Source organism: Lycium barbarum, chromosome 9 (assembly GCF_019175385.1).
Source record: "Lycium barbarum isolate Lr01 chromosome 9, ASM1917538v2, whole genome shotgun sequence".
In the NCBI taxonomy this organism is placed as follows: domain Eukaryota; kingdom Viridiplantae; phylum Streptophyta; class Magnoliopsida; order Solanales; family Solanaceae; genus Lycium; species Lycium barbarum.
Window position 1 is genome coordinate 19,982,248 of NC_083345.1, and position 20,833 is coordinate 20,003,080.

The 20,833-nt window shown below is 36.6% G+C and overlaps 1 protein-coding gene across 4 annotated transcripts in view; it reads right to left on the bottom strand.

The window, feature by feature from the left end:
• Positions 1-20,104, bottom strand: part of LOC132609593 (piezo-type mechanosensitive ion channel homolog) — a 34,576-nt gene extending 14,472 nt beyond the window's left edge. The window contains exons 1-10 of one of the 4 annotated variants that reach the window (XM_060323651.1): positions 19,761-20,104; positions 13,381-13,461; positions 12,809-12,965; positions 12,512-12,669; positions 11,446-11,602; positions 10,903-11,089; positions 5,520-5,635; positions 4,907-4,991; positions 740-955; positions 471-648 (exon numbers count right to left, since the gene is read on the bottom strand). In XM_060323651.1, the coding sequence (XP_060179634.1) occupies positions 471-648; positions 740-955; positions 4,907-4,991; positions 5,520-5,635; positions 10,903-11,089; positions 11,446-11,602; positions 12,512-12,669; positions 12,809-12,965; positions 13,381-13,461; positions 19,761-19,809 (1,384 nt within the window). In that variant the 5' untranslated portion in view covers positions 19,810-20,104. The remainder of the gene's footprint in view (positions 1-470; positions 649-739; positions 956-4,906; positions 4,992-5,519; positions 5,636-10,902; positions 11,090-11,445; positions 11,603-12,511; positions 12,670-12,808; positions 12,966-13,380; positions 13,462-19,760) is intronic. The other 3 variants (XM_060323652.1, XM_060323649.1, XM_060323650.1) reach the window with 3 other exon arrangements.
• Positions 20,105-20,833: the final 729 nt, after the last annotated feature.

Here is a 20,833-nt window from a genome sequence, read left to right on the forward strand (position 1 = left end):
ATGCATATGAATATTTGCCATACTTAGCAGTACAAAAGCTCATGTCACTTTTTTCTAAGGTGCATAAGCAAGTTATTTCAACATCACAAGACTAGGGCCGTAAATGACAGTTGAGTCAACCCAGCAAATGGAAGTCATCTTCCAATTGATTGTACATGAAGGCTGAATTGTTATCCATAATTTGGAACTGTCACGTTCTCTCTGTTCAATCAATAAAGCATTATATATAAGAAATATAAAGGATATTCTTTCTGGACAGTCAATATTTCAAATTTTTGTATTAAGGAAGCCCCAACCTTTCCTCTACTCTTACCATAAATTGCATATATACAGCAACGACAAGTTACTGTAAAAATACTAAGGTAGTGTTAGCTAACTCAACCAGTTTAGGGCAGAGTATCGATGAATGACTGAGTTAATATGAGGACACAGTTCTATTTTCTGATTGAGATTAAAGTAGCCATTGGTACCTTCCTCACTGAAGCTGTCATTCGATGATTGGTTCTCTTCATCGGACAAGCACAGAAAAACAGAGTTATTTACAAGATTACCAACTGCAACAAGGATTCCAAGGAAAAACTGTGCGAGCAGGAAGAAGCCAGGAATAGGATAACGCCACAATCCAACCATCTCCCAGATCTCCATGTCCTAAAAGTTCACAATCCGCTGACCTCATTAACTTGCAAGAATTAACCGATATGACATGACTCTGGAATCTAACAGCAAAGTAGAAGGATACCTTCCCAAGCCTCCAGTTGAGGAAAACAAAGGCCACATTAAATATATATGTGCTGACTGCCCACAATAGAATGAAGACTAGAAGCAACCCATTCAGTCGATGAAGACGAAACAAGGATGGAAAAGCATACAAAATGTAGCCAACATATGCTAGCAGTCCAAACGCACATATACTTGCAAAATGGAAGCTCCAAAAAGAAAGGGCAAACAAGGAGACCTGTCACATTCGCCATCAGAAGTTTAACATATAAACAAACATGGTGAATAATACTCGTTAAACTCTGTTTAATACTTAAATGAGAATATAACATGATACATATCAAAATTTGAAAAAGTGAAAAGTGTGTCCTACCGGATCTCCTGCGGGAATGATTTGGAAGATCCAAAACCAAAAATAGTGGTAGGGTTAGAAAAAGACCATTTCCGTCCTCATTGGAACCCCAAAAGAATACAACTAACTGACTAAGGTTTCAATATGGACAATACATCTTGTATCACTAATAATTCTCGTATCGTTGATGGGGTATGAGGATAATAACTTTCAATTGGAATGTTTTCATTACATTTTCGGGAGAAAAAAAAAATCAATTCTGGATGAATAATGTGGCATTACAAATAAAACTAAGTGCTAATATAGCATTTAAATTTTGCAACTGAAATTACCCACTAAGTCACGGCATGATATGTTACTTAAAGGTTAACATCTAACAGAACGAGTCGTACTAATTTGGATCTAGTGGCGCCTCGCACTTCAGAATGAATCTAAGGGTTAATTTTCTGAAGGAAAAGATTGATTACAACCTGAACTGGTTGAAAACACGAGCTTCACTACAGGTGGCGTTGGTTTATTTGTCTGGGTTTCTTTCTTGATAAGGTAAAATAAGACCTAGCATTTGTTTGGAACATGTTTTGACGTCTCTTTTATTTTTTATTTTTTTTTTGAAATGGTAAAACATATTTTGACGTCTTGCAAAGTAATTTACAAAAACATGTTTGTTTAAGTTGTTTCAATTGTTTATACAAAAAGTTTTTTAGAAGAACCTGGCTTTTTGAAGTGTTAAGACTGCCCCATCTCATCTCATGAGTTGTCTTTGAGGTTGTATCAGAGCTAGATCCATCTCTACTCCTGGTTTACATAATGTTGGGGCCCCGTTTTATGTTGTCGACGCTCAAGTGTCCCACATTCGTTGAAGAAATGGCATGTTATCTCCTTATTGATCTTGGACAATCCTCACCTCATGAGCTAGCTTTTGGAGTTGAATTAGGCTCAAACTCAATTCTTAACATGAAGAGGTAATTTGAGGGTTCTTTTCAAAAGAAAATTCTTCATTCACTCACAAATCTTCAAAAGATTTACGATTATTCAAAAACATTTTCTTTTCTGCACAAACTTATTTTCTGGAAGTTGTCCAAACGGCTCCTTAGAGACAAAGCAAAGCAAATGTCTAATGGGATGCTCCAATCAAAGTACCATTTATTTTTTTTATTTTTTTTACTTTTAGATTGGTAAAGGGTATTTTGTATTGATAAGCAGCACAACTGCTGGCAAGAATTTATAGAGAAAGCCTCATTACAAGTTGTGTAATGAACTCAAAAAGTCCACCATGGCTTCTGCACCATTAGCTATTGCCATATTGCACCAAAAATACAGTAAAGAAATGCATCTGTGCTTCAAACTAATTACAGATTCCTTTTTGCCATCAAAATTTCTCGAGTTTCTTTCCTTCCATATACACCACCAGATGACGGCAGGCAGTGTGTTCCAAGTTCTTAGTTTGCCTTTTCCCAGTCCTTTCACATGCCAGCATTGCAGAAGCTCGACTATAGTCATAGGCATCACCCAACTGACCCCCAAAATATTTAAGAGAAGATACCACATTTGTGAGGTGTAGGGCAATGTAAGAAAAGGTGATTGACACTCTCCCCTTCCTTCTCCCCTTCCTTCTCACACAATAGACATCTGCTGCAGATTGCAATCCCTCTTTTCTGAAGATTGTCATGAGTTAAAACTGCTCCGTGCCACCAGCCACAAAAAACAATCGACCTTCAAAGGTTCCTTATTTCTCAGATGGTTCTCCAAGGTACCATCTTTTTTAAGGTAAATTTTATTAGAAGGTACCAAGATGGTACAGGATTACAACAAAAACAGCCCCTGCCATAACAGGGCAACTACAAACCCCCTATCTCCTCTAGGAAAAACCATATACTGCTCCATACCACCTTTACGGTCTAAAACTCAATTGTAGACTTCCCCGGGAAACTTCCCTCTATGAATGCGTTTTTGGAAGGAAGAGAAATCATTATGCGGCTTTGGGTTAAAAAAGGCATAGAAGTTAACTTCAGAGAGAAGCAGAGAGTACCTAAGGATCTTGCTCAAACTAAACTTTGGGAAGGCCTGTGATCATTTAAACTAAAATTAGCTAGACTCTGTAATGTTGAAGATGGGATTCAGGGATGAGTGGCGAAAGTGGATCAAGTTCTGCATACCAATGGTCAGACTCTCAATCCTAGTAAGTGGTAGCCCGTGCAATTTCTTTGGTAGCTCGAGGGGCTTGAGACAGTACCTGTTATCTTTATGCTATTCATCCTAGTAATGGAAGCATTAATTTTATTTTATTTTTTGATAAAGGTAGGTTAAATTTTATTAATGAAGTACCAAGTTGGTACAGAAATTACAACAGAAAGAGGAACTCAGACCAATCAACCATTACATGCTTCTCCCTAACAACTCTAGGAAATCAAGATATTGATCCATATCCTCTAACAAGCCCTCCTTACACCAACAGTACAGATACTGGATACACTTGTTTTTTACCACTGAAATAGAAGCGTTAATTACAATGATGGAGTTGTGTCAGGTCAGCAATTGGACATGTTGAGTTTTTGGTGACGTAGATAGCTACCACCAAAATTATCTTAGACATTTTCTGGTTCCAGGCAGTGCCTAGCCTTAAAATCAACTTCAGGAAGCGTGAGATCATACCACTGAGTGAAGTGGACAATATTAATTTAACACATGCGCTCAAATGCTGGGTTAGAGCTCTCTCAACTAGTTATCATACCACTGAGTGAAGTGGACAATATTAATTTAACGCATGCGCTCAACTGCTGGGTTAGAGCTCTCTCAACTAGTTATCTCGCTTTACAGTTGAGCGCTTTCAATAAGGACCAAGTAGCCTAGAGCCCAATATTTAGAAAGAGTTGAGAAAAGACTAATAAGAAGGAAAAAGAGATACCTATTAAAAGGGAGAATGAAGTATGTATTAAGAGCATTCTGTTGAGCATCCCTACGTACTTTATGTTATTGCTTCATGCATCGGCCAGTGTCATAGGTAATTGAAAAGACTCTAAAGAAACTTCCTACGGAATTCACCAAATGGGGTTATAGAAAATTCCATTACGTCAATTCGAAGGACGTTATATCTCCAACGAATAGAGAATCTTGGGATGAAAAATCTTTGAGTTGTCAGCAAGGCACTATATGGAAAATGGTTATGGAGACTCACAGTTAAGGAGCACGCTCTATGGAGGGAGGTGATAGAAGGTAAGGAGTTGTGCAAAAGAGTAGAGAACTAAAAATATCGCACTTCCAATTGGGGCCGAACTTTTGAGGAATTTTATAAAGGGATACGATGACTTTACCTGCAACATAACCTTCAAGATGAGGAGGAAGCTAAATCAGCTTAGGAGTCAGGTGATGTGGACGAGAAGTTGAAACTCAAATGTCTAGAACATTTACAGTATCTAAAGCCAAAAGGAGAGGAGTATAATAATAGATCCAGCGTTTATAAGAGGGGACGTTGTTTGGGACATCAGGGCTAGGAGGAACGTTCAGAACTGGAAAGTAGCTGAATTCAAAGGCATGATTAAAATGCTTTACAAACAAAGTACATCACATGCTAGCTAGGATTCACGCAGATGGGATTGAAGAAATGCTAATTACAAGCTCTTGGTGAGGGAAGAAATCAGGTTTCACGCACTCATCTAATCAGCTCGGATTTCAAGGGAACCACTTTCATGTTATCTGGACTGAAAGTCATCAGAATATCATATTATGTTGCAATCTATTATGGAGCATATAAGTTGCAACTACTTGGAGGCATTTTGGGAGATCAAAGAGGAAAAAGGAAAGACAGACCACAATTCATAGTCGTTTAAGAACATGTACCGGGAAGCCGTACGTGAAAAAGTTGATGGTGAAAATTCGGAAAACAGTCCTCTTCAACAAAACGTTAGTATGCCTCACACCAGATCTGCAATCACATTAGAATATATAAGTTTTGAGCAAGACTCCCCACATAATGTATCCATCAAGAAATTCAAACAATGGGAAACCTATAAAGGTAAAAGAAACTCTCCCTTTAATCATCAGCAAGGAAAAGCAAGGATTCACAACCAAAAGGAGGAAATGTAGTCAATGCTGTCAAAATATGATCTTCCAAAAATTTCTAGGAAGGGAAAACAAGATTTCTATTCCATCACTAGCCATAGCAAGGATGCTATACATATAAGGAATTAAAAAACTTTGGTAGGACTACTGCTTACTCGATCAATTTTGACACTGACCTTGTTGCAACTCAAGAACTTTCTTATGTGACATGTATAACATAGGATCATCTTGTACAAAAACATTGTTTCCCAAACACCCAAAAAAAAAAAAAAAAAGGCAAATGGCACTTTAAGGTAACTGTGTGCGCCAATTGGTGTAGCAAAGTTACTGAAAATAAGATAAACAAGTGCTCACAGATTAGATAGATAAATATAAACGCTGCAGCAGTCACCTGTGTTCACGCACGAAAAAGGAATGCCTTGAGGGAAGAAGCCGCTCAGTCAAGTTTCCTTCTCTCATGGTCATGATGAGATACATTTCCTCCAAATCACCTTCAATGAAAGAGATCTGCATATGATAAATAAAATCAGGTTGTTATCCACTCCAACTACCTGGACTGTTGATAATGAACGAGAAGGTGCACTTGTTTTTCAAAAACAAAAAAAAAAAAGTGAGTGAGATTACAATTAGTCTAAATAAATAACATCAGATGAAAATGGAAATCAAAAACTATTCTAACGCAAACTTGTCACAGCTGGATCATTCAGAGGTTATGCCAACTCAAAAATTCCTCCCTCTCAATCTTCCAAAAGAAACTAGTCCAGTGTCAAAGTCCTAGATAGTTCCATGTAATTAGAACGCCTGGAAGAATAGTCCCTTAAGAATGTCCAGATGATCCACCAAAGGAAATAGAGGATAGGCTTGAATAAAATAGGAAGAAAACAACTAATTGGATATGGAATACGGGAAGATGAAGGAGAAGAATCATAGAGCATGGTGCCAGAAAATAAGCTCTCGCTCTCTGCAGATTTATTCAACTTTGGCCTTGCTGCCGAGTACCGTTTCAGAAGATAATTTACGAGAACTTCAGGTATTTTAAAAGGCTCCAGATGGTTAGCAAAATTATGAAAAAAGTTCATATTTCTGCAGACCTTCATCAGTAAAATTCTCAGTAAACTAGGAGAATGTTTAGACTAGAGAGGAGAGGAAGCAGCGAGAGTTAGAAAGCTTAGGTTATCACAGATTTAGAGCTGAGCCAACTGATTCAGTAGTCTCCCTTTTTTTTTTTTGATTTTTTTTTTTTTTGATAAGGTAAAGTTTTATTAAAAAGCAGTATCAAGATGATACTGCGAGAAGTACAAAGAAAATGCAGGCTAGATTACATTAGAAACCGAAGTAGTCTAGCATGTCATCTAAATTCATCACAACATTTCCATCTTTCCAATAGTACACGTTGTGCATACAACTATATTTCACGGACTGCAACTGCTCCTTTTTTCCTTTGAAACACCTCTTATTTCCTTCTATCCATATAGTCCAAGCTATGCTAAGAGGAATGGCACTCCATATCTTCTTTAGGGATGCATCTGGGCATGCAGCTTCCCAACAGACTTGTCCAATGAATGCCAAAGTTATCAATGAACATGGACCACACCTGCCAGGTAAATTCACAATGCACAAAAATATGATTCACCGATTCGCAAGCTTTCTCACACAAGTAGCATCTGCTGCACATTTTCCAACCCCTTCTCTTCAGATTTTCTAGTGTTAGGCATGCTTCATGAGGCGCAAGCCAACCAAAGAAGGCAACTTTTGTTGGGACTGTGGTCTTCCAGATCATCCTCCAAGGCCAATTTTGCCTGTGCACTGGCTGAGAGGAATTTAGAATTTTATAGAAAGAGCTAACAGTAAAAGAACCTTTCTAACTCGCTTCCCGGCTTAGGCTATCTTCTCTATTTGGAACTAACCCAACTGATTGCATCTTCTGAATAAATAAATCAACTTCTTGCATTTCTCTATCAAAGAGATTCCTTCTGAACTGGAAGTTCCATCCTGAATTAGTAAATATATCTGCTAAGAGGACTTCTGGATTATAGGCCAATCTGTACAAATTGGGAAATTGATTTTTTAGCAAACCACAACTATCCCATTTATCTTCCCAAAGTCTAATCATTTTTCCATTCCCGATCCTTAAAACAACGTACGTGTTGAATTCCTCCCAGAGATTGCAAATATATCTCCAAACAGCAACTCCATATGGAGTCTTTACTGCTTTAGGTGCCCGAAAACCCTCTTGTCCATAAATCACCTCTACCACTTCTTTCCAGGGAACTTTTATCCCATCATTTAACCTCCATAGCCATTTACATAACAAACTTTGATCGTGAGCTCTTAGATTTCTAATTCCCAGACCCCCTTCCTTTTTATGTTTTGTCACGATGCTCCACTTTACTAGATGAAATTTCCTCCTTTCTGCATTGCCTTGCCACAAAAATTGCCTTCTGATTTTATCAACTTTCTTCTCAACACTGGCTGGAATAGGAATCAGAGACATTAGATATGTTGGGATGTCATCGAGGACACTATTTACCAATGTCAATCTGCCCCCAAAAGATAAGTATTCTTGCTTCCAAAGAGCCAACTTCTTTTCACACTTCTCTATCACTCCATCCATACGGATTTGTCTTAGAATTTTGCACCTAAAGGTAATCCCAAGTAACTGCTAGGAAACTTTTCACCTTTGCAGCCCATGATATTAGCCAGCACATTCACATGATTCAGTAGTCTCCCTCTCTCCCTATATTTCAACAGAGACTCTTCTTCAAACATAGATTCTCTAACTCCTACGAAGTTATGTTTATATGACCTCCAGCACAAGAACAAGATTGTCCCTGGGACACACAAAGCTAGACAAACAAGTTAGAATCTGCATGAGGTATTATGGTAGAGACTTAATGAAAATATTACAAGCTACTGATTCAGCTTCAGGTCTCTGTAAACGTTTGCAGATTAGATCCTAAGTTGTGCTGAGACCTCATGAAATTCATAAAATGTACCATCCCAAATAGTTCTTTTCCCTTTATAACGTCCTCTCCAATAGTTTAAAATTTTCAATAAGATGGTACACACAACCATGGAACTATAGTAGGCAAAACCCTGGGCCCGAGTGTCGCTGCCTTAGCCCATCAAAAGTTTGTAAAGTGCTTGGGCTAAGGAAAAGAATCTGATCTGCAGATGACAGTATTTGTATTAAGGTAATGAAAGTGCCCTTTCTTCATGCTTTTTATAGTATTTTGCCATGGCTTTTTATACTGCTTTGAACTGTTTGTCCTTGTGCCGAGGGTCTACCGAAACAGCCTCTCTACCTGCCAAGGTAGGGGTGAGGTCTACGTACACTCTACCCTCCCCAGACCCCACTTTGTGGGATTTCACTAGGTATGTTGTTGTTGTTGTACAGTGCCCCTTTCTCTAATGCTTTAGCTTTTAGATGATGTTGTCCACATATTTCAATAAATGGCATAAGAATAGCTCTCTATAAACTGCTTGTCTACTTTAATCAGCTTGGGAACCGCGCCTCAAACCACAATAACTGAAACAGAATTTCTCTTAATAACCTAGTCACAATGTCAAAGGCTAATCAAAATATACATAAGCTATTGAACTTGAGGTTAGGCTATGATAGCTACACCATATCTTCCTTTAGAGAAAGTGAGAAAATGCAACTACCCTAAGGGTTCTGCTCCAGGAAAATAAAGACCTCCAGGAAACTAGTTGCTTCTAGTTTGTGGAAGGCCTTTGTCAAGGTCTTCACGAAATTTGGAGAAGGCAGAGGAAGAAAGCTAAAAAATAGATAGTGAAGGCTTATATTGAAATATACGAGATTCACAAGAAAAACAAATACCCAAAAATCCAATCTAGTTGGGATCGGCTATATTTCCATTTAAACCCGTTCAACTCCAATGTTTTAAAATAAGGTTGTCCAGTTTCATTAAAAAAAAAAAAAAAGTTTCAAAAAAATAGGTTGTCTAACACTAGAAGTTTTCTATTATTTTTATGGGCATATAAATCTCTATCAAGACTAAAAATCTTAGCTTAAATTGGTCCTAGAGTAAAAGTACCAACATGATTAAAACTTACTCCAACATAATTGATAAGGATCTTTTTCTTCCATATAGCTGTACTTTTTACTAAGTTTGCATGGATGCCTAAGAGATTGTAGGTCTTCTAAGATTCCTTCCATGTGATTTCACGCCTATCCTGTCCCCTTTTAACAACTATAGAACATGGTTACACACCCAAGGACCGGTACATCTAGAGGCCGGCGTAGGATATGAGTAAACTATCTCAAGCAACACTTTCACCTTCTGCTGAAACATGTAAGAGATGAGAGTACTCTAATCAAGAGAGGGTCCTCTGCAATGATTTGCGACTTGAAATTGATGACAGAAATCCCATAACTGTCATTGTTTACAAAATGTGCAAAGTGGGTGCAAGAGATATTGAGTCAAAAGGTCCATTCTCAAGTGCAGAAGAGCTTCCATCCAGCTGTTATCACAATAGTTGGAGATAAGTAGTTTTACTGGAAGGTTCATCTATATACAAGCTAATAGAGTAAAATGGTGATGATAATAAAGAACTTTGAACGAGAAAGAGAAGGAAGTTGAATGTCATATTTTTTAACAGAAGAAAAGAGAAGAAGACAGAGTATATAATATGCCAAAACCCAAAGGTGGAAGAAGACAGTTCTGAAAACAGATTCTATAATATGCCAAAACCCAAAGGTGGAAGAAGACAGTTCTGAAAGCCCATGAAATACGTATAGGCGTTGGTAAGTGAAGTGGCAGAAGGGGAAAGGATAAGGAGCCAGTTTGGATGGGCTTATGCCTATAAGCTGTTTGCAGCTGCTAAAAAAAATAAGTTGGGGTAGTCTAACTTATTTTTTTTGGCTTATAAGCTGAAAATCAGCTTATAAGCTGCTTTAGATAAGCTAAGTCAAATGGGCCCAATTATTTTTTTGAGCTTATTTTAAGCACAAAATGACTTTAAGCCGGCCAGCCAAACACTCAAAAAAGCTGAAAACAGCTTATAAGCAACTTATAAGCCAATCCAAACGGGCTCAAGGTTGAGAATTCCCCATGTAACAAACATTGGCTAGCCTACTGTATCTTAAAATCTGATCCATGATAAAGTAAAGATTTTGAAGAGCAATAAAATGGTTACACCAATGGATAATCTATATTTGCTTAGGCTGGTCAGATTTAATACTCTATGTCATCAAGTGTCTTGTAACAGTAATGTAACTTGTAGTACTCTATGACAAATACTACAGTTTGGGCCTTTGAACTCTTCCTTTCACCATAAAAACATACAAGTTCTTGAAAATAAAATCATAGCATCTTCAGTTCCTTGTAACTATTACAACTCAGCAAGAGCCTCGTTTCTCTCGAAAAAATCAGAAATGCACCCTTTCTATTTGGTTATACAAGGAATAAAGCACATTAAAGAAATGAAACATGCTAAAGATTACAACCGATGTGGCTAAGGTCAGTCAAGCTCCTCTTCATGCATATAGCAATAGGAATGCACACAAAAAGGAACTCAATGCTTCAATATCATAAGTTAATCCGAAGTCAGAGGAAGTACAAAGAGAATATGCAATCATGAAAGTAGCATTAGCCAATTATATAACCAATAGGAATGCACATAAAAAGGAACTCAATGCTTCAATATCATAAGTTAATCCGAAGTCACAGGAAGTACAAAGAGAATATGCAATCATGAAAGTAGCATTAGCCAACTGTATAACAGACTTTTAGTGTTGAAGATGTGAGTACCAAGTAGTAGTATGCCAAAAGAGAGAGGCCAGAACAAATTCTTTGCCAATCAGAGTTCGCTGATATTTTGTAGAGACCAATATAATCAGCTACTACATAGAACATCTGTGGAAATGGAATACGGAGCTGATAAAAATAAAGCAGGCAAATGTTGAAACCAGAATATAGCCAGAGCAGCTTCCACCCCCTACAAATTCATCAAAAGAAGAAAAATAAAACCCTTAGGATTTAGAAGCAAAAGGACAAAAGATGTTACTCCCTCTGTTTCAATTTGTTTGTCTAACCTTCCTTTTTAGCTTGTTTCAAAAGGAATGTCTCTTTCCTAATTTGGCAACTATTTAATTTCAACATTCCACGTGGCATGTTTAAGACCACAAGATTAAAGGGTATTTTCGTACATTATTCATATCTTTAATTTAAGACCACAAGATTCAAAAGTCTTCTTTACTTGCTTAAACTCCGTGTCAAGTCAAACTAAGACAAACAAATTGAAATAGAGGGAGTAATACATATGAATATAAAAAGGATCATCAATACAATTACCTGAATAGACCTAAAAAGTTGCTTGATAAAGACAAATCAACCAGGCCCACACAGCTACAAATGAAAAAGGGTAGAGAAAGCCAAGAGGGGTAGCTAATCCCGACAATCAACTGAACAGCAGGCAGAAATAAGCAAGAACTCACTCTAAGACGGGAACCTTCCATGCCAAACATAAGATGAATAAAGTCAATTTTTGAAGGAGAGCATATTTCATCTTTCAGTAATTGCAAAATAATTGAAGCCCAACATACAGAAAAAGCTATTAATCAAAGCAAACACAACAGCAGCATTTCAAAACAAAAAAGGGGGAAAAAATAAATTGCCGGAAAAAAAAAAACAGATAGGAAATCCTGTTTAAACTCCAACCCCCCACCCCAAAAAAAAAAAAAAAAAAAAAAAAAAAAACCAAACAAACAAAGTAAACAACAGGCTGATAGCAAAATCAGCCACACTATGATGAAGAGATTCTGTATAATTAACAAAAATACACAAGGATTATATCACTAAAGAAATATACACACTCTTTTACATACAACAGGACCACCTTCAAATAAATTTGTTCATTTGTTCACAAAATGAGTAGCTAATAAAACTTAAGATAAGGAAAAAGATCAGCTCCGTCAGTTTTTTATTTGTTGAATAATTGTCTTCAAGATGCTTGCAGTGAGAAATCATAATCCTAAGCGTGCATAATCTTTTTTTATAAGGTATATAATTTTATTAATGATGGGGAAGCCCCATATACAAGTCGTATACCAAAATGTAGAGAACCTACACCAAAATTTGGTTCTCCACAAAAGAAATCCAGTCTTCTATACAAATAAGGACCTCTTGGGTACACTAGAAGATTTGGTGTCATTCGTAAGGCATCATATTATGTTGTACATTATCACTTCGGTATTCGGAAGATTTCACGTTAATAAAAAATTTACCTTATCAAAAGAATTATATATATTCAACTTTCAACTTACTAATGTATGCAGAAAGTTTCCTAATTTTTTTTGCTTAACTTGTGAAAAGATTAGTAGCATTCAATTAGGTAGACTTATAGTTGACTTGAACTAACCAATATGTTCCAGAACTGATAAGACATGTTCCCAGCGGGAATTCTGCAGCTGAGCCAAGCGAAATCTGTTGCCGTTGATTTCAAATAAAGTAACACCAGCAGCTAATAGTTGCAGAACCAAGAGATAAATTACTACGGGGGACTTCCATGACTTCAGTCTGCAAAAGCATATATGACAATGTACTTAATACATCACATCCCTATCCAGAATGTTGCATGAACATCACAAAAGGAAGAACGAGTTAATAACACTAGAGAAGAAATAAAAGGATGTATATAAGAAAGGATGATTCTCACATCATCAATCCAATAAGTTTCATCCACCAGACATCAGCTAACTCCCGTTCCGCACCCAAAATAGCCCATACAATAAGAAAAACCACTTCCACAAGAATAGTGAGAACTGAAAATAAGAAAACAAACCACAACAGAACTCTCCCTTTGAAACGGAATCCTACAGAAATAAAAAACATGTGTGAGTTATCATATGATATGCATAAAAACGTGAGAGAGAGTGAGTGTGTGGGTGCGTGGGTGGGTTTGGGGGGGGGGGGGGGGTCAGGAAGAGAGAGAGAGAGAGAGCACTTCATATTCTTAGATTTTTTTTTTATGTATTCAAATAACAAATAAACATGGAAATACTAGCTTTACTTGTCAGACACTTCCGTGCCATGACCTAATTGGTCCATCCTTCAAAGGGGACCAGATACTGGTACAGAAAGTGAAGCCTAATCTAGATTTTGTCAAAATACACTGAACAATAACCCAAAAAATAGAGATAGCATGAAGAGAAGGAAATTTCATATTTGAAATGCACCCTTGATCAAAGTTAAAATTAGGAAAAGTGAATCTAACAAGAGCATGTTTACCTCTTTTTGGTGCAATGAATCGCAAAAGAAGAGAAGACACCAAATTGACAAGAGAAATCAAACTCCAATTCAGTAAACCAGCTGCATGGAAACGGAAAAAATAAGGTAGGTTCAGGCATAGAGGAACCTGTGTCAGGTAGTTATAGAAGATTGCCCACAAAAGGGACTTACGTTAAACCACAGTTGTAAATATTGACGGTTTTCCAATCTGTACATTGGACTTTTCTCTATATTGTGTCAGATTTATCATTATGGAATTGACGCCAATAATGAGGTAATTTTATAAAAGATAAAATTTCATTATGGGGGAATAGTAGAGTGTTACAATTGGGAGGACCAGTAGTCCTCAATACAAGAATAATCAGTGAAGAAGCCGACTGCTGTATACCTGTTCTATATGGGCCTCGCCCACCCTTTGTCAAAGAAACTAGTTTGCTTATTATTGAAAAACAGAAATTGAAAAGACCCACAGACCCAAAACTATGTTTGACCTATATTTAGGATACCTCTCTTTTCAAACCATTTGTCGTAATTGACCATAGTTGACAACTCGCTTGCCCAATCTCTCTTTCTTCTTACCTTGATCCTTGGGGGGCGAAAATTGTTAGGTCCAAGGTTTCACCTATTAATTTTGATGATAACAAACCAACATAATTATTAATAAAAGAACATTTACTTGTGGTAAATTTATTTTTGGTACAGGTTTATTTGATTAAGAAGGATTTGGTGAAGATCTAATCAAATATGGAAAAGAAGATATGATGAGATGGAATTACGGAAGAAGGTGTGCAAGAAAAGACTTACTCAAATCAAAGTGCAAGAATTATGATAAGAATATTTACTACGATCCTATGGAAGGGAAATACTCTACAAAAGGAAAAGATCAAGATCAATTTGATACTTATTTCAGAAGGAGCATTATTTATGGAGAAAATTTGGAAGAGTAATACTCTTATGGACATACTATATTACAATCAATGATTCAAAAGAAATAAAATTCCTTATGCAAAGGAAAGTCCACAAGACAAGGAGAACATAAATGAATTTAAACCTAGTACGTGAACGGTGAATCTGTAGTGGGTTGCTAGAAGAAGTCCAAAGTTTGTTTCAAGATGCCAAGTGTCTCTGCAATAAAAAAATCTCACTCTTTGGCTAACCATAACCATATAGATCATTGGATGGAAAAACAATATTCACTCAAGATTTGATTGAAGATTCAATTTGATTGGCAAACGGTTCAAAAATTCCAAGGTGAAGGATGCTGAAATTTATAGGGACCCACGTGACAAAAAATAAGAATGTTATTTGATGCTAAGTTGATACAGCAGGTGGTACAAGGTTACATAAGGCAAGAAATTAATGTTGGTACAAGGCTATACAAGGAATGAGATCAAAAGTTCAAGTCACAAAAGATTCCAAATTCTGAACGAGGCGCACCAGGTTTGAAAAAGGAAAATTGTATCAAACATGCAATCAAGGAAATCAGTCCGAATCACTATATGTGAACATCAAAGATCTCAACAACTGGCAGAAATAAATATGGAAGAATCTCCAACGGCTTCATAGAAGATTGAGGAAAAATCTTCAAAAATCCCTTGGGTTATGCAATAGCCAGAACAAGTTGAAAGGCTATAAATACGAGCTCTTAAAAGAAGAAAAGTACGCAGCCACTTATACTTTCGTCTCAACCTTCTCAAGTTCTTTGCTCTACCTTTCATAAGCATTGTATTTCTTAGTAATTTACTGTGTACTCAAAAAGGAGAGGAGAGAAAAAATATTGTTGGTGAGGCTTTGTATTGAGAGGTTGTGTCATTGTTCGTTTCTTTGATGAGCGAGTGAAAACCAAAGAGTCGTTGTTGGTGAGCGAGTGAAAAACCAACCTTGTACAAGTGTTAGACGTAGGGGCTGCACCTTACAACCATTGTACGAAAAATCGCTCACAAAGAGCTTAAAGAGATAACCTTCTTGCAACCCAAGGGGACTGGATTAGGATACCACATTGGTTCCGAACCAGTATAAAAATCCTGGTGTCATATAGTATATTGCTCTCATATTATATTCTGCACTCTTACTATTTATTGTGATTTATACTTGTGTAAATCGAAGGACTAACAAATGTGTGCAGGCTGTCATGCCATCAGTCAACTGGCACCGAACAGTAGTCGACTAGATTTTTAACAGGCTTACAATTCACCCCCCCCCCCCCCCCTCTTGTACTTTCAAAAATCTGATGTGCAATTTCTCCTCACAAGTTTTAATATCTTATGATCTTGTTGCTATCCAAACTTCCTCTACCTTTTTACTAACTTCAATCACAGAATACACAACCAGTAATTTGACATTACTTTTAGGCCAAAGGAAAAAATACAACTGTAAAATGCCAAGCATAGAATGAGATACTACTACTACTACTACTACAACAACAACAACAATAACTATGCCCAAACTCAAAACTAGTTGGTGTCAGAGTATGAATCCTCACTATTCATTTCACTACGTTTTATATTTGACAATACATACTTAACAGACAAAAAAGGTCCCTTAGCAGGTAGCAACCATGGATCTGAGTTAGTATACCATCACAACTATTTTACAATCCCAACTAGCTGGTATCGCTTATATGGATCTATATTTTCTTCGATTCCGTTATATTTTTCCCTAAGCCTACACAGACTACAAGAGATTGAGATCTTTTCAGAAAACTTCCTAATTTTAGGTTTACCTCGTCTACGAGCTTCAATCATCATCACCACACACCTACAAACTGGTGCATTTTGATGTCTATATACAGGACATTGAGCAAACCATCTCAAGCACCCTTCTTTCTGTGCTACTTGCACACCTGTTGCATGTGATCGTCTTTTATCTTGTCTAATTTGTCTAAGTTGGCATCACAAGCATAGACCGAAATACTTGGGATATTTTTACGTTTCAAGATGTGGAAAGAACTGCATGAAGCAAAGACAAAGGAAATAGACAAATGCAATCTTTCCACAATAACCAAATGACTTTCTCATAGAAACCAACAACACCTACAGAAAATAAATAAGTAAAGAACCTTAAATTCCAAATTCTTTTTCTTTCTTTTCCCAAATCATGGTTAGCCTGAGAAGAATTCTTGATTTGAGCCCAACATCTCACCTAATGCTTAAGGTACCAACCACAATTTTTTATTAGACAATATCAAATATCCATTTTTTGGGGTACAGGTAAAACCAACCAGTACTGCTATAAGAGTTATCTGTTAAATTATACATCTAGAAAGGAGCAAATACCCCAAGAGAATAACAAGACACTACTATGTGGATAAGAAAGAAATACTCCCTAGTCCCTTGAAAAGTCCACGCATGAGACAGAATCATTTCTAGCAAATTTCTAACGGAGAAGTGCATGTAAAACTTAACGAACCTATGGCTGAAACAACAGATAGCAAACATGCTTCTTCTCGTTCAAGATTTTAGGCACAACATTCTGCACAAGATAGGTATCATCGAGACAGAGAGCAAAACAAAAAAAACTTTAAGAAATAGATTTTCTCTTCTTCTTCTTTTTTTTTTTTTTTTTTTTTTTTTTTTGATAAGTAATGATACTTTATAAATGGTATAACAGCAGTATGACAGTGCGTTCAATATTACAAAATGTGTAAAGCCCCAATTTTATTTAACATGGAATGTACATCATTTACCAAACAGATTTTCTCATTATGCAATTTATTTTCTAAATTATGCACTAAAACATTCCAAATGTAAGGGGGCATTATGAGAACTTGGATGCGCACTTTATCCATCTCCTTTTTTTTTTTTTTTTTTTTTTTTTTTCTTTTTTTTTTTTTTTGGCTCAATTTAGACTCTTCCAAAAGATTGAGGTTTTTGCTCCAAATCTCAATCTTTTGGAAGAGACTAAATTTTTTATTTTTTATTTTTTTTGATTAGCGCCGGGTGTCCGAGTCTCTTTGAGCCCCGACTAATCCCGGGGGTGCACAGGCCCTCGGCAAGGAGTTTCCCGCAAGTGCACCACGGGTAATTCAGGGTTTCCCCAGTCCGATGGCCCTCAGAAATTGTTTGCACCTAGCGGGTTTCGATCTTGAAAGGGAGCACCCCAAGGCTCAAGTCAATTGCCACCAGGCCAACCCCTGAGGGTCTTTCGGAAACAGCCGCCTTACCTTTCAAGGTGGGGGTTAGGTCTGCGTACACTCTACCCTCCCCAGACCCCACATGGTGGGATTATACTGGGCTTGTTGTTGTTGTTGTTGTTGTTGGATATAGTTTGCATCCAACTTGTTTTTGGTAGGTAGGCAAAATCCAAGTTATATCAAACAAACTCTAAAAATTCCCAAAATCGAAAGGTCTATAATTCCTTACTCAAGTTCTAAAGAACTATTTGACGCTCCCCATGGTTTACTAAAAGGGCGTGGATATTTTCATTCATACGGGGTGTCATGAACCAAAAGTGCAAGACTGATGATAAACTCGGATAGGATAAGATTGTGTGCACCGAAAACCCATATACATAGGAATACGTATACACATATAAAATTAAGTGAAGGCGTGTATTTGCAATTCTTTTAGCTATTCCAGATATTTTCAAGCCACCACCACTGACAAAACTTGATTAAAGAACCCTGACAAAGACATCAGGCAGTCACTGTACCTGCACCATACCGCAATGGAAGCCAACGACTTTCAAAGATCAAACTACCGAGAGATACTTATACCATATTGGTTGAAACCATAGATTATCATATGGATAGAAACTACCAAGGTGTTTATACTTTATACACTGCACAAGAGTTCTACTTATAGGCTCTAAATAATTGAGTTGACAAAAATTTCCACAGTATTGCATCTAAGTAACTAACGTCAGATAACTTCTACACAATTTAAAGCACTTGAGGGTATACAAATGTTCCTGATGAGGCACTTACTATGATAGTTTGGTAGGTATGTTGTTCGTGATTCATAAAACTAGCTTGTGGGTAAACAAAGTTGTCACTCATAAATATTTTTAACACATTAATATCATGAATTTGCTATAGTAGCCTCAATTTCTTATTGGAGTTACAAGACAAAGCTCCAAATGGTCATGCTAAGTTCTTAGAGTAGGAGAACTGAAGAACTGCTTACTCTTTTTTTGGCAACCTAAGAACTGCTTACTCTCTACAAGGGCTATGCTTGTAATACATCAAGTGTGATCAATGCCATTCAAAAAGAAACACATCTAGTGTGATCAATATGCCCAAAAGTTCAGATTTTGAGGCCTTAGGAGAATTATAATGCTCTAGGGTGACTAATTGAGCAGACGGGGTCGAAATGCATTTTGTTCTTTGTATTCAATAAGTATTGCATGACCGAATAATTCAAGGAAGGGCCCACTGCGGGGAGGATCCTTTTAAGTAGATGACTCGTCGGGCGGTCGGAGCGGGACTTCTTGGGAAAAAGAACTTCAATAAGTTTGTTTTCTGAAGGAGTTGTCATTTTCTATCAGGAACGCTATGTCAGCTTCTGTAAATCTTATTCAGTCTTCTGAACAATAAATGTTAACATGTTCAAGATTCAATAATTTCTTTTCTAAGGGGGCGAGCTGTGGAGCAACGAAAGATTTGCTCCTTCAGTACATTCTCAAAAAAAAAAAGTTTCATTCTCAAAAAAGATTTGCTCCTTTAGTGGGTTTGAGGCATGGAAAAGCCTCTTTGCTGAAAGCACGGGTAAGGCTACAGTATACCCCCATTCTTCTCCTAACCCTGCACCAGTAAACCCCTTAGTAACTTCACTTCTAAGATGCATGACTTGAATATTCTGTAAGTTCTCAAAAGGTAGCGTGAAATCTTAGAAACATTACACGCTGTGTTGCTCGGACTCTCCAAAAGTGTTGCCGAACCCATGTCAAATACTCTAAAAATGCACTACTTTTGGACGATCCGACACACACCCCATAGCATTTTTGAAGAGTCCGAGCAACATAGCTTGAAAGTTCTACACAATATGCTCTAATGTTGCGCGGGTAATTTTAACCTTCAAACAGCAAACACATAGACCATGATAAACTTGAATTTCGCAAGCCTAAGGTAACAGTAGTACTTCAAATACCATTCAAGATCACTTGATGATAGATCACAGTCTTCAAAAGTCAACATCTTCCAACTGATGATTTTAGAAAACACTATATTGACATTATTTCAAGACTATGAAGTATGAACCAATGTTGGGTCAACGTCATCCAACTATAATTGAGTGTTCTTTAAGATAACACATCACTTAGGTACTTTTGCCAAGAATCTTGAATAAATATTCAATAAAGAGATACACTTTACTAATTTTTTACCTGATAACAGCAGAATCTTGAATAAATATTCAATAAAGACACAAATTTTAATTGTGTACCTGATAAAAGGAGAAATGGCAGCACAAAACCACGAATAAAACTTCCCATAATCAGCTCTTTTTTCTCAATGCATCCACATTACTTTTCCCAATTAAAAACTCAATCTTGGTGAAGAAGTAAAGCCTCAGATCAAAAATTAATTAGAGAAGAACCCCATCAAGAAGATATTTAAGGGTTCTATTATCAATAAATTAGTGTAATTATAGAGTTCCCATTGGATCGGTTTAATACCAATGGGGTTGTTCCAGTTGAAGCCACAAGAGAGAGTTCTACAACAAAAAGATCTTAAAATAATTAATTTCAGTTTGCATCTTAAAAAAAACATAAATAATGAGAAAGGCATGGTTTTACGTCTGTTTTTGTGAGAACTAATTTTGGGCCTATTTTTTTGTAAGAAATGCACTAAAATACTTGGTGAAATTAATAAAAAAGTAATGACAAAAAAAACTATTTTCCACTATGGGTATTTAACAAATAGAATTTTTTGAAAGAAAAAAAGATAGCAGAATAACACACCTATAAAAATAAAAATAAAAATAAAAACTAATGGGAAATGGTAATGAATTGGATGCTAAGAAAGTGTATATTTTAGAAAACATTTTGAAAGTAATTAGAAAAAACTTTGTAGAGAGAAGTAACATTATAGTAATGATTATAAGGGGTAAAATTCACGAATATTCACTTTTCAATTCCGATAATTAAATGATAGTCACTGTCATAAAATATTAAATTTTACAAACAAACAGACTGACGAAATTGAAACTCTGTGACATTGACTAATTTTCAAAAATATGACTAAGTGAGCGCCTTTCATAGTTGTTTCTTTCTACACACCATAGGACCACACATGCTCACAAAAACAGAAACATACAAAACTCCTCGATCAAACTTGCATTTTCGACACTATTAGCGTTATATGTTACACTTCAATTTAATATTTAATTAATATGCATTTTCTATGTTCTAATTTGCTATTTACGTCTAGCCTAGGCTCCTAATGGAATACGCTTTGAAAGTGGAATGAAACGGCATCGTTTCAAGATGTGACAACAACAACAACAATAACATACTC